This window comes from Gracilinanus agilis, chromosome 5 (assembly GCF_016433145.1).
Source record: "Gracilinanus agilis isolate LMUSP501 chromosome 5, AgileGrace, whole genome shotgun sequence".
NCBI lineage: Eukaryota > Metazoa > Chordata > Mammalia > Didelphimorphia > Didelphidae > Gracilinanus > Gracilinanus agilis.
The window spans coordinates 226,230,562-226,244,826 of NC_058134.1; the positions used below are offsets into that span (position 1 = coordinate 226,230,562).

Consider the following 14,265-nt stretch of genomic DNA (forward strand, 5'->3'; position numbering starts at 1 on the left):
TCTCTGTACATTGGTGATGGTAATTGTCTTCTTCTTCCCATCCCCTTGGCTAAATGTCACTTTTGGACATTGTGACTGGCAGTGCCATCACCAAAAAAGCCTGAACTGCTTCCTTCCCTTCATTGGCGAGCAAGGTTAGCTTAGTGTGAGTACTCATGGTATTTTCTTCAGTGCTTCTCAAGAGTCAAAACTTACATTAATGAGGGTACTCCCTTCATAGAGGTAGAACTGTAGAGCTTACTTTCTGCCTCTGCCTCAGTAGACATTTTTCATAATTAACTTTGGATAAATTATTTTAAAATTCCTTACCTAGTTTTAAATAAAAATAAATTTAATTTAATAATAAATGAAATAAATTCATTACCTTTATTTTTCTGGAGATGATACTAAATATGTATATGTATGACCCTGGCAAATTTTACACCTTCCTGGGGTTGTTTCCTCATCTGTAAGAGGAGTGGGCTGGACTAGATGGCCTCTGAGAGCTCTTCTAGCTCTATGATCTGCCTCTGGCACCATATGACTACCATATGACTTCTCTTTGCCTCTCTTTCACCTCTCTTTGCCTCAGTTTTCTCATCTATAAAATGAATGGCCTGGACTAGATGGCTACTGTGAGGCCTCTTCTAGCTCCCCAGTCTATGATTCTGAGCCTATGAGCCTCTCTGAGCTTAGCTAAGTAGTTGACAGATAAATGGTCATTATGTCCATATTTGAAACTTTTCCAACTTAATAAGACCTGCTAAACTGAGGGTTCTGCTGGTCTGTTCTTGAGAACCCAAAGTCTCCCCCATGCTATGAAATGTTAGGGGCATAGGATGTTAGTGAAGGAAAGTGTTCATTGTGATCATTATTTTAAATATATTATTTAGAAATAAGAAATTATAGGCTTTAGAAGATAGAAAGCGGTTTAGAGAGCATTTAGTCCAACTCTTTTTTAGAGCTGAGGAAACTGAATTTCAAGGAGAGGAAAGTACATGTCCAAGGTCATATGAATAGTAAGCAACAGAATTGGTTTTTAAACACAAATCTAGTTCTCTCTTTGTAATACCAAGTTGCCTGGAGATATTTTTGGTTTTCAAATGCACTGACAGACTGTTTGCATTCCTTCTTATTCTAGAATTGACTTGCAAAATTTCTGATTTCACAACCAGTAAGAAATGCCAGATCATGTACTTTGTTGCAAGATTTTTTAATTATTTAGGCAGGACCAATGAGGCTGAAGAACTATTCATAATTGCCGAGGACTTGTTGATGAAGGTGAGTTCAGAAATACTTCCAAATTTAAAAAATAATCCTGTTATTTAGAAAAATTTCAAGCATGGTTTCATCATTGTTCGCTGGTTGTATGAATACTTGAAGAAATCAATTGTATGAGACTTGACAAAACCAAGATTGTGCCCATGCCCAAAACTGTATAATTGAGTAAAAACTGGCCATAAATAGCAAGGAGTAGATAAAAGCCTAGCCCTTGTCACTCTTCTGTCTTAGAACTGCTACTAAGACAAGAAGTAAGAGTTATTTTAAAAATTGGTTATTTATTCATGTAACTAGTGTTTGAGATACAATTTGAACATGTCTTCCTGACTCCAAGTTTAGCACTCTACCCACTATGCCATCTTGCTGCCTAATGAGATAAGAGACTTAGATTCATCCTTTGGGTCATCTGCTATTACGATTCTTTTAGGGTTATGGCATCCATCATCTGTACCATATGACATAACTGAGAAGACACCAGAATGTTAAAAAGATGAACTTTGGTGACAGTGAATATCTGGGGATCTTCAAAAGCCTTTCATAGTTTCCCAAAAGTGATTCAACATGTTCTCTTCCTAGTCAATTCTTGGCCCAGGTCATCGTCTACAACCTTGTTCAAGATGTCGTAATATGCTGCTGATGTCAGATAATGAATTCTTTGTCCAACTATACACCATAATTGGAGTAGGCACTTTTTATTCCAGTCCCTTTTCTAGAATGAATGGAAAGACCAATTTCTTTTTTTTTGTGATTTAATTTCTTTTTTTAACATTTATTAATATTCATTTTTAACATGGTTATATGATTCATGCTCCTACTTTCCCCTTCACCTCCCGCACTTCCCCCTCTCATAGCTGATGCACATTTCCACTGGTTTTATTATGTGTCATTGATCAAGACCTATTTCCAAATTGTTGATAGTTGCATTGGTGTGGTAGTTTCGAGTCTACATCCCTAATCATGTCCCCCAACCCATGCGTTCAAGCAAATGTTTTTCTTATATGTTTCCTCTCCTGCAGTCTTTCCTCTGAATGTGGGTAGCGTTCTTTACCATAAATCCCTCAGAACTGTCCTGTGTCATTGCTTTCTGCTGGCACAGAAGTCCAGTACATTCGATTTTACCATAGTATATCAGTCTCTGTGTACAATGTTCTTCTGGCTCTGCTCCTTTCACTCTGCATCAGTTCCTGGAGGTCTTTCCAGTTCACGTGGAATTCCTCCAGTTTATTATTCCTTTGAGCACAGTAGTATTCCATCACCAGCATTTACCACAATTTGTTCAGCCATTCCCCAATTGAAGGACATACCCTCCTTTTCCAGTTCTTTGCCACCACAAAAAGCACAGCAATAAATATTTTCGTACAAGTCTGTTTATCTATGATCTCTTTGGGGTACAAACCCAGCAATGGTATGGCTGGATCAAAGGGCAGGCATTCTTTTATAGCGCTTTGAGCATAGCTCCAAATTGCCAGCCAGAATGGTTGGATCAAGGACCAATTTCTTTTGAATGACCATGGATTTCATTGAGGAAGTTTAGTAATGTCCCAGGGATTGATGCAATGGGTACCATGCCATCTGCTGATAGGGGCATAGGGATAACTTTACCATTGATTAGAACTATTTCCTTCACTTGGTATATATATAGGAGGCACCTTTGAAGAATACCCTGGTTTTTTAAAAAAACAACTCCCTGCTATTAGCTTCCCATGGCACTGATAAGTAGTAAATTATTGAACAAAGTCATCTTTCTGGTTGTGCCATCATGGAACCTTGAATATTTTTGCTGTATGGAAGACATATTGTTTCTTCTCCACTTATTGTCTCAAGTGCCAGAGTTGTATCCTTACTGATCATGCTGGGCTCTCTAAAGGGGATGGTTCTACTGTGATTATTAAGAACAACTCAGAATCTTCTATTATCCTCCTTTGAAATATTTTCCAATGACCACCTCCTCAATAGGTGGGTTCATTTTTTGGCTCTTAGAATTCTTCATGGTGGGAATGTTAGTTTTTGCACAAATTAAACTTCTCTAAGAAATATGGGGAGTCCAAATCATTCACTTGGGACTTTTTTTTGAGTCACTAGTTGATAGAATTTCTTTAATTTCATCCTGTCTTTTCTCAACTTTATCTTTATTCTTTCTTTTAATGTGGGGTTGATTTTTAGCTTTATTCTCACCAGTCAATGATTGCATTGAACACAGATAGCTGATATATAGAGAGAGACAGAGAGAGAGAGAGAGACAGAGAGAGAGAGACAGAGACAGAGAGACAGAGATAGACAGAGAGACAGAGAGAGAGAGAGAGAGAGAGAGAGAGAGAGAGAGAGAGAGAGAGAGAGAGAGAGAATGAGAATCTGTCTTCTCTGAGTGGACTCCTGCCAACCTATAACCAATGATCTCAGAGTGTTGCCTGAAGCTTGGGAGGTTGGGATGACCTTAGTGTCCTCCAAGAATGACTGTGTCCAAGGCAGGTGAGCTTGATTCCAGGTAAGGCTTTCTAGCTGCTACTGCCACTTGGAGGTCCCAGGCATGATGCTTCCAGGGAAATGTACATTCAGTTTGGAAGCTTACTCACATGGTTCCCTTCTGTTCTTTTTGCAGCATGACTTGGAATGTGAAGAACTCTTCAAAATACAGCTTAGCTTGGGAGAGCTCTATTTAGAAGTGGGATGCATGCAGAAGGCCCTTTTTTTTTCCCAAAGAGCGTGGGTCACATGGCGACATTTGGCACCGAGTGACTTAAACAATTTGGAAAGAGAGAAGCAGAAAGGTAGGCAGGGAGATGTTTATAAGGAATTCTGTAGGAGCTTCCCATCTGTCCTTGAGCAAAACTGACACTGGAAACTAAAGGGATCTGTGAGAAAAGGGAAGCTCTGGGGTTTGGATAAGGGCTGCTTTCCTAGAGGCCGCCGGGTACATTGCAGAGGAGGAAAAGTGTTAGATTCAGATCGTCCCGGTTTCATTCAGGGGTGTGTGGGAGCCAGTTCAAACACTGGGGAGAGCTGATTATTAAAGTTTCAATGTGAGCATTTACCCCTTGCAAATCCCCAAACACAGGCCTTGACGTTTTGCTTTGTTCCTTGTCTAGACTTAAGAAAGTTATGGAGAAAAAGTTAATAATGCAGATTAAATTTAAAAGTGTGTCTTGTATATATATATATATATACATATATATATATACACATATATATATGTATGTATATATACATACATATATACATATACATTTTTTTTTCTGGAAAGCTAGTTAAATATTAACCTATATACTACTGGTTCCATTCCTTGTAAACTCAGTGATGCTGGATAATTTGCTTAACCACTGTGAGCCACAGTTTCCTCATTTGTAAAAGGGATAGTGATACAACCTATCACAAAGCATGATGTAAGCAAAGTGCATTAGAAACTTTAAAGTCTCTAAAGTTGACAGTATAGGGGGCAGCTGGGTAGCTCAGTGGATTGAGTGTCAGGCCTAGAGACGGGAGGTCCTGGGTTCAAATCTGGCCTCAGACACTTCCCAGCTGTGTGACCCTGGGCAAGTCACTTGACCCCCATTGCCCACCCTTACCACTCTTCCACCTAGGAGCCAATACACAGAAATTAAGGGTTTAAAAAATAAATAAATAAAAACTAAAGTTGACAGTATAATAGAGTACATGGGACTTCAAATTAGGAAGAAGAGTTCAGGCACTTAACTAGGTTTGTGATTCTGGGCAATTATTTAATCACTTATTTGCCTCAGTTTCTTCTTCTATAAAATGGACCTCTAGAAACTCTTCCAGTTTGAAACCTATGATCTTAAGGATGAAAAGGTGTGAGCTATTATTAAGATGATTATTTTTTGCAAGCCAGGCCTAGAGACGGAGGTTCTAGGTTCAAATCTGACCTCAGACACTTCCTAGCTGTGTGACCCTGGGCAAGTCACTTAACCCCCATTGCCTTAAAAAAAAAGATGATTATTTTTACAGAGCAAGAGAAGATATGAAGAGAAATGTTTCAGGCCATTCCTTAGCCCAGTGGCTTCCGAGTGCAGTTTTCAGGTCCTTGCCTTAGGTTATTTGCATCACTAAAGAGAAGTGATTCCTTAACCCTTAAAAAAACTTTTCTTTGACTTCAGGAATGTGGTTATGAGGGAAAGAACTGGAATCAGTGAGAGGCTCTGCAAACTTTAGAAGAATTAGAAATAATGAGAATACTGGCCTCAGTAACTTGACATCTTTAGTAGTTAACCTATTGCCAAATGCATTTTAAACACTCTGTTCCTTTTGCTATACCTTTTCCCTGCAGGCAGGGTGCTGTATAATCTGGCAAAGACTATGAGTCAAGGATCTCTAAAGGAAAATCACTTGCTAGAAAATACTGCTGACCTCTCAAACCAATTGTCTTGTAGCCCATGTGATTTAGCTACGCTGAGATGCACGGAAGGTATTCTTAAGTAAGTATGTCCATAATTTAGCATATTTCTACTTTTATGAAGTCTTTGGTGATGACTATATTTCATGTAAAGCCTACTTCCACCTGTCATTTGGTTAAGAAACAGAAGTTCTGAAAGTCTAATTTTAAAATCTTATTGTGGCTGACAATTTCAAAACCTTAAAAAGTAATTTAGGAGGCAGCTGGATGGCTCAATGGATTGAGAGTCAGGCTTAGAGACAGGAGATCCTGGGTTCAAATTTGACCTCAGACACTTCCCAGTTGTGTGACCCTGGGCAAGTCACTTAACCCCCATTGCCTACCCTTACCACTCTTCTGCCTTGGAACCAATACACAGAATTGAATCTAAGACAGAAGGTGAGGATTAAAAAACATAATTTTGCTGAATCTTGGACTTAGTTTTGTTTCTCTGTTTATGTTTGTAGAGGGATTTTATTTTTTTGTTTTCGCTTTCACAATGGGTAGAAGAAAGGAGATTTAGTCAGAATAAAAGGTAGATAAAAATAAAGTGAGATTTAATTTTAAAAAGTAATTTAGCAGTCTATTTCCATACACTTTGTCACTTTGCTATGTTTAATTATTTTAATTTAGTGCATTCTTTGGCTGGTAAAAGAAACACAAGTAATTTAGGAGGCAGCTGGGTAGCTCAGTGGCTTGAGAGTCAGGCCTAGAGACGGGAGGTCCTAGGTTCAAATCTGGCATCAGACACTTCCCAGCTGTGTGACCCTGGGCAAGTCACTTGACCCCCATTGCCTACCCTTACCACTCTTCTGTGTCTAGGAGCCAACACACAGTATTGACTCCAAGACAGAAGGTAAGGGTTTAAAAAAAAAAAAAAAAAAGAAAGAAACGCATGTGAGGAATCTCTGACTTGGAGTAGCTGCTGACCCATCCCCACAGCATGTCTTGAACCTAGCTAGGGGAGCTTTCAGGGGGACCCTGCGTGCTGCATGTAAACAAACCACTGAATTTACTTCTAGAAAATTAATTTGAGGATTACTTCTAGTAACTCGCAAGATGTCTTCTAATATTTATTATGACTAATAAATAATACATACCACATTTTACTTTCAGATCACAAGCTGGGAATTATTCTATGGCAAAATTGAAATTTCAAGAATGTCTCAGTATCCGTAAAAGTTTATTTGGAGACAATCACTTCTTAGTTGGAGAAATTAAGGAATATTTGGCAGATTTATTAAGTGGCCAAAAAAAGACTGAAAAGTAAGGCTGAATAAATTGTTTCAAGTGATTGTTTGTGTTCTGTGATCCTTTTCTCCGAGATACCAGTGGCTAGAAGGGCTGAGATTTCCACCAGGGGGATAATTTCCCTCCTGGATCCTTTGGCCACCTCTCTGCTTGCAAACACACCATAATGTACTCATTTCCAACTCAGTGAACAAGAGAAGGGAACAGCAATCAGGCTGCAGCAACATGAGAACAAGACAGAGTAGCCAGGAAGCTAATGGCAAGGCCAATTGAACTTAATGAGGACAGGCTTTAGGTAAAATTGTGAAGGAAGCAACTGGAGGTACAGGGGGTATGGGATGGGGGGGTGAGGTTGGGGGAGTGAGATATCATAATGGGTAATGAAAGAGATGGGATAGAGAAAGATTCCCAAGATGACCCCAGAGGGATGGAGGGCATGGCACAGTAAATACCAGTATTCTGTAACTTAAACCAAATTTACTTTATTTTTCCTTCCTTCCTTCCTTCCTTCCTTCCTTCCTTCCTTCCTTCCTTCCTTCCTTCCTTCCTTCCTTTCTTTCAGATTACAAAGGAAACATGCAATTGAGTATTACAAAGATGTGATAAAGATAAAAGAAAATATGGAAATCTTGACTAACTCCTACAAAATGAAAAAGCAACTTAATGTCAGCCTCAGCAATGTCATGTGTAAATTAGGTAAATTAGCTTACATTATTGGTAGCTGGTGAACTCTGTACTGGTCCATGCAGACTTTTTGGGGAAGTAGGATGGTGGAGTGAAAGAATCTCTGCATTTATATTTAGAAGAGACAAGAGTTCAAGTTCTGCTTCTGTTATTCTTACAAGGTTATTTTGAGGAACAAAGGAAATAAGGTCCACAAAGTACTTACTCTGTAAAGGGCCATATGCATGGTAATCCATGATTATTATTCTGCTCAATTCAGACACTTCATTTTCATTTGTAAGCAAATCAATTGGCAAACATTTCTGAAGTACCTACTGTGTGCTGGGTACTGTGTTGTCCTGGATGTTCAGGTACAAAGAATGAAATAATCCCTACTTGATGCGAGTTCATAATTTAATGGGACAGACAAGTGCATATGTAGCATATACGTACATACATTCATACATACACATGTATTTAGTACTTAGCGTAGTGCCTGGTACATACATAGTAGATATGTGTTCAGTTCTTCATGGCCACATCAGGCCCTTCTATCCTCTACTATCTTTTGAAGTCTGCCCAAGCTCATATTTATTGCTTCCATGATACTATCTATCCATCTTACCCCCGTGCCATCACCTTCTCCTCTTGCCTTCTGTCTTTCCCAACACTAAATTTCAAATTTATCTGTCATAATAAAAATGAGGCAATTATAGTGTGATGGAGAACATGAAATTTTCCTCCTTCACTGAAAAAAATCTTAGTCAAATGGGATTCCTAAAAATGTCTCCAGAGTAGGTTGAATATTTCTGAATCATGGACCAAGAGAGCACCTTGAGTTGAGAATGGTGGGTTGTGCCTATCAACTTAAGCCTCTGCTTTTGGCCTCCCTTAGGAATTAGGCCCTGCCATACTTGTAATCTGAATGCTAGCCTTCCACTGCTTCTTGAGTCTCTAACGCTCTCAGATAGTTTTGCAAATACATAAAAAGTCTGTGATATTATGCCCCTGCTTCTGACCAGTCCTCTATAATATAGTCAATAGTCTTCGTGAGTTGGTATGGCTGAAAAATTCTGATCCAACTGATGATGAGCTTCTCTGACCCTGGCTAGGCTGGGCCTTGGACCAAAAGCATCGTCATACTCAATATCACTGAGCCCAGATCCATAAAAGAGTATCCAGTACTTTCTGTTAACTGGTGGGACCACTGATGCAGACCTTGGAAGTTAAAGGGTAGGAGGGAACTTTGTCAGAAAGTGGCTGTGCTAGAGCAAGAGAGTTGCTTTTGAAAATGAGTGGCAGGTAGGTAGGTACAGCTAAATGGGAATCGGTCCCCAAGTCTGGTGTTGCTGCCTCTACACTGAAATTCCCTAAACCAGCTTCTGAAGGTAGCCAAGTGGCACAGTGGATAGAGCACTGGGGGTCTAGAGCAGTGGTTCCCAAACTTTTTTGGCCTACCACCTCCTTTCCAGAAAAAATATTACTTAGCCCCCTGGAAATTAATTTTTAAAAATTTTAATAGCAAATAATATGAAAGATAAATGCACCTGTGGCCGTCATAGCCCCACCTGGATCGCTGCAGCACCCACCAGGGGGCGGTGGTGCCCACTTTGGGAATCACTGGTCTAGATTTAGGAAGACTTGATTTTGAATCCAGCCTCAGACATTTACTAGCTGTATGATGTTGGGCAAGTCACTTAATCCTATTGCCCTCAGTTAAAATGAAGTAGAGAAGGAGATAGCAAATCCTTCAAGTTTCTTTGCCAAGAAAACTCCAAGTGGAATTATAATGAGCCAGATACAATTGAAACAACAACAAATCAGAATAAAACACAGTATGTCAACTTGCTCTCTAGCTGGGCTTGCTATAATATTTTTAAAAGTTTAAAGATCTTGGACTTTTAGGGAAAATTGTATTTTTTCTGCATATAGACCCAGGATTATTCTTTCTTAAACTCTCTGAGGGTTAAGTTTTTCCTTGCTGAGTTGAGGGTATTGTTTAGAAACAATGCATTCAGATGGGACTCTAGACAAAGCTAGGTCAATTATAGTCAAGAACATATAGCTTATCTCAGAGCATTTGTGATTTTGACATATAATATTAGATTGGCTCATTTGATTTGAGGCCTATTGCAGAAGCGCAATGACTTATTTTACTTTTGGCTATCTTCTGAGTCAGTAATCATTTTTTTAAACCCTTTCCTTCCATCTTAGAATCCATACTAAGTATTGGTTCCAAGGCAGAAGAGTGGCAAGGGCTAAGCAATTGGGGTTAAGCGACTTGCTCAGTCATATAGCTAGGAAGTGTCTGAGGCTAGATTTGAAACCAGTACCTAATGGCTCCAGGCTTGGCTCCACCCAGCTGCCCCAGAAAGCATTTCATTTTGCCTGAATTTTCTGTCAAGTAGGATCCTTAGAGTAATCCAGTTCTTTGCAAATATAGTTATAGTTTTTCGTTCAGTTGTTTCAATCACATCAGACTCTCTGAAACTCCATTTGGGATTTTCTTGGCAAAGGTAGTAGAGTGGTTTACCTTTTCCTTCTCCAGCTGATTTTACAATTGAGGAAAATGAGGTAAACAGGGTTAAATGCCTTGCTCAGGGTCACCCAGCTAGTAAGTGTCTGAGGCTGGATTTGAATTCAGTTAGATGGATCTCTATTACACTGTACCATCTAGTTGCCTATAGAGATGAAATCAAATTTCAATGTTATTAAAATCAAGCGTTGCCATTTACCAGAGGCTTTCATTGTTGCCTGGGGTCCATGGATTGTCAATGGATATGTATAGTGATTCAGAGGTCTGTGAACTTGGATGGGAAAAAAATTTCAACAGAATTGATTTTCTTTGTAATCCTATGTGTATTTTATTTTATGAATAGAAAAATTTGTAAGATATGTGTATATGTGTATTGTGTCTGTGTAGTTAATATGTCTTCAATGGGTTCACTTACATGTGGCTCTTAGGGAGGCATCAATAAGTATCTCTAACATCTTCTCGACTTGCCCATCTCCAGGGGATAATTGGATTACTTTCAGGAGTGGAGCTGGAGATTGTGGCCCTCTCACTCTCCTCAGGGAAGGAGTACTGGGCTAGGATTATATCCACTTGTCCCCTAAGTATTGCTAAATATTGTGATGGCCTTCATTTAAAATGGACTGTTTCTATTAACAAATTATATGATGTTTCTACCTAAACTGATCTATCATCCCACTTTATTTTTTCTCTAACTTCAAGTATTGAAATCGAGAAGAAATTTCAGATTAAGTGCTGTGAGATCTGAAAACAGGCTACAAAGAGGGTTTGGGAGATCTTTCCCCCAAACCTTATAAGTGTCTGGAGGCAGGGAATGAAAAAGTAATGGTTACTGGTCCTTTCCAAACCCAAGCTTTGATGGTAGTTTCCTACAGAACAAATAAATGCTAGGAGGGAAATGATGCTCTGACTTTTCTCACACTTGGAAGCTAGTTCTGTTCCCTGGTTGTTGGAAAATAGATCTTGATTAAGGGGCTGGTCCAAGGGCTCCCTTCCATTGTTAAGTTGATGAATCAGAGTATAGTCTTGTCCTGAATTAGTTGACATCCCGAGGAACTCCAAGAATAGAGATTGGGTGTGGGGCTATCCTAGAGGTCCAGGCTCTCTCAAGTTTTCCATCCACTCTAAGAGCTTAGTGAATGAAGTTCAGTTCTTTCGGCCTGCTTGGTTAAGTGGGATGACACGGAAAAGACATGTGCTTAACCAATGGAAGGCAACTTAAAAATGCTGTAAGAATTCATAAGATCATCAGATTCAGAGCAGGAAAAGACAGTGGAAAACATTCACTGGAAAAAATCCCTGATTGTATTTTGTTTGAAAAAAATTTTTTCCTTGTCTTTTGTTTTTGACATCCCAATCATTCCCCAACTTAGGCTACATGATGTAAGCTACTGTTTTAACTCAAATTCTTGCCAAACTAATTGTCAGTTTTCCTAAAAGTTTTTTGATAAATTTTCAGCAATTTTGTCCAACTTCAGAGAGTTCTGTGATTTATCAAATACTCAAGCTGGTCATATGGGGAAACTGAGGTCCAGGTAGAGTCACTTCTCAATACCATATAGGTCATAAGTAGCTGAGCTGGTATTGAAAACCAGGTCCCCAGCCTAGTGCCCTTGCCACTTATGCCATGCCTACCTCCTAATTCATTAAATTAACTCCAAAGGAAGAAAAACAGCCATGGATTTCAGGAATCAGATGATCAATCAGTCAGTTGAAAAGCATTTATTGTTTGTGTCAGATACTGAACTAGGCATCAGGAATTTAAAAAGAAGTAAAAGACCATCCCTTCCCTTAAGAAGCTCACAATCTAATGAGACAAACGGATGTGTACAAACAAGCTATATACAGGATTTGTAGGAAATAATTAACAGAGGGAAGGCTCTAGAATTAAGAGGGATTGGGGAAAGGTTCTTATAGAAGATGAGATTTTATTTGAGACCGGAAGGATGTCAGGGAAGCAGAGATGAGAAGAGAGAGCATTCCAGTTTAGGAGATCATTTATTAAGTACCTGCTGTACTTAATAAGTCTCACAGTCCTTTTGTCATAGATTAATTCCAATAAGATTCACAGATCACAACTTGGATCTTAAGCTTATGAATGTTGCTACTAATTGAGCCCTTTTGGGAAGCAATTCCCGTCAATGGGCACCTATTAAGTGCCTATGGGTGCTGGGGACACAAAGAGTGGCACGAGACAGTCTCTGCCTTCAAGAAGTTCATAGCCTAATGGGGGAAACAACAAGAAAACACCGTGTACAAACATATGGACAGGACAAACTGGAGATATTCAACAGAGGAACTATGGAAGGAAATGGACAAGCGCTATGCATGACGGGAAGGTATGGCTGGGTTGTGATCTACACAAGTGGAGGGTATGCTCACATCCACAAGATCCCTGATTCTTAGACTGTAAAATGCACCGGCTAATTCTGAATCAAGACATACCTGGTTGTGAGCTCACCTGAGTCATATTTAAAGAATATTAAAAAAAAAAAACCCAACTTACTTTCTATCTTAAATCAATACCTTGTATTGGTTCTAAGGTAGAAGAGCAGTAAGGGCTAAATAATGAGGGTTAGGTGACTTGCTCAGACAGCTAGGAAGTGTCTGAGGTCAGATTTGAACCCAGGACCTCTCATTTCCAGGCTTGGCTCTCAATCCACTGAGCCACCCAGCTGCCTATGAAGCACATTTAAAATCGGTAACTCTTTTCCCGATGTACGGCTTATTTCATGTCATCCTTTTTAATGATAAGTTTCTGAAGGTGCAAATCAAAGTGTTTGTCAATTAAGCGATGTTTCTTTTCTTCCCACCTAGCTGGTCAATTGCTTAAAAATGATATTTCTGGCCAATACGATCAAGAGGCAGACGAACTTCTGCACAGGGCGCTCGATTTACGAGTTACCTACCTGGGATCTTCTCATTCGTCCTCATGTGAGCTCCTCCGGTAAGTTCCTGTTCAATATTTAAGCCATGTATTTCCTGGAATTCATGTAACCTCAAGACTACTGGGTCCCTTTTGCTTTCTGTAGCTTTCTGAGGGATCTTGAGAGAAAATGCCTAAGCAAAAGTGATCCTAAAGGCCGAAGCTCAAGTCAAGAAAATTTCAAGCGGATCCTTGCACAGGTCAAAATCGAGAAGCAGAGAATGGAGTACTCTAGGCCCCAGAATTTCAAGATTGTGAAATCTGTGAGCAGCACCGCTGCTAAGCTTCAGAGGGCCATGAGTTTGGACTCTTACAAAATTTCAGACTATGAGTCCCCGAAAAGCGTTTTAGGAAAAGGGCATGATGGGAGATTTCCCTGCAGTCTGACAAAGGGAATTATTAAACAGCAGGTGCAGAACAGGAGAGAAATATGGACCTCTCCAGAGGACAAAGCTGCGAGTGCAAAGAAAGAGAAACCTGCTCCTGGGAAAAACACAATTTCAAGCAACCTAGAGGACAGCTTAAAATTTCCACGAGAAAGGGCATTGTCAGCCCCTTCCTTTTCCAGTCGGTGCTCACAACCAACCTTGTCAGGGCCTCTTGTCAGTAACCTCACTTCTTTGGAAATTTTTTACAGGCCACAGACTTCACCAGAAAATCAAATCTTTAAGAAATCAGGAAGCCACACAGATGTTCAAAAACCCTCTCCACCCCAAAGACAGCAAATTGATATCAGAATGTTAAGAAAACTGAGTGAAAACAGTAAGCCATAAAGAGTGTTGTAGGTAAAAGCAACCCAATATACTTGTGCTTTTTCAAGTATGAATTTTTTATAAGCATTCAATTGCCTATTTTTCTTGAGACAAATTGGAGAAAATAAAAATTAACTTTTATGCTGTGTTGAAGCTCATAAATGATGGCTTACTTATGTGCTCATTTAAACTCTTCAGAATGCTGGTCTCACACATTTTAGCCAAAAGGAACTAGAAGGATCCTTTATACTTCCTCAGTACACTAAAGTAGTTGGAATTACAGTGACCTTAAGGGATATTTTACCCAAGAAGTACATTTTTGGGTAAAACTAAATTAAAGAAATATCATCCAAATGTTTATTTAATGAAAGTCATATTGCTGTGGCCTTCACAGCAGTCCAAAAGTTACAAATGGATTTTCAAAACAAATAATGCCATAATTGCCAAGCATTTTCATGAAATGGGGAAAAAAATCCTAGATTTAAATAAGAAT

At 39.3% G+C, this 14,265-nt stretch overlaps 1 protein-coding gene across 1 annotated transcript in view; it reads left to right on the plus strand.

Moving 5' to 3' along the window:
* Positions 1-13,793, plus strand: part of LOC123250107 (putative tetratricopeptide repeat protein 41) — a 60,491-nt gene extending 46,698 nt beyond the window's left edge. The window contains exons 9-15 of the mRNA XM_044679144.1: positions 1,121-1,260; positions 3,860-4,028; positions 5,543-5,690; positions 6,764-6,913; positions 7,461-7,594; positions 12,912-13,041; positions 13,127-13,793. Of these exons, the coding sequence (XP_044535079.1) occupies positions 1,121-1,260; positions 3,860-4,028; positions 5,543-5,690; positions 6,764-6,913; positions 7,461-7,594; positions 12,912-13,041; positions 13,127-13,793 (1,538 nt within the window). The remainder of the gene's footprint in view (positions 1-1,120; positions 1,261-3,859; positions 4,029-5,542; positions 5,691-6,763; positions 6,914-7,460; positions 7,595-12,911; positions 13,042-13,126) is intronic.
* Positions 13,794-14,265: the final 472 nt, after the last annotated feature.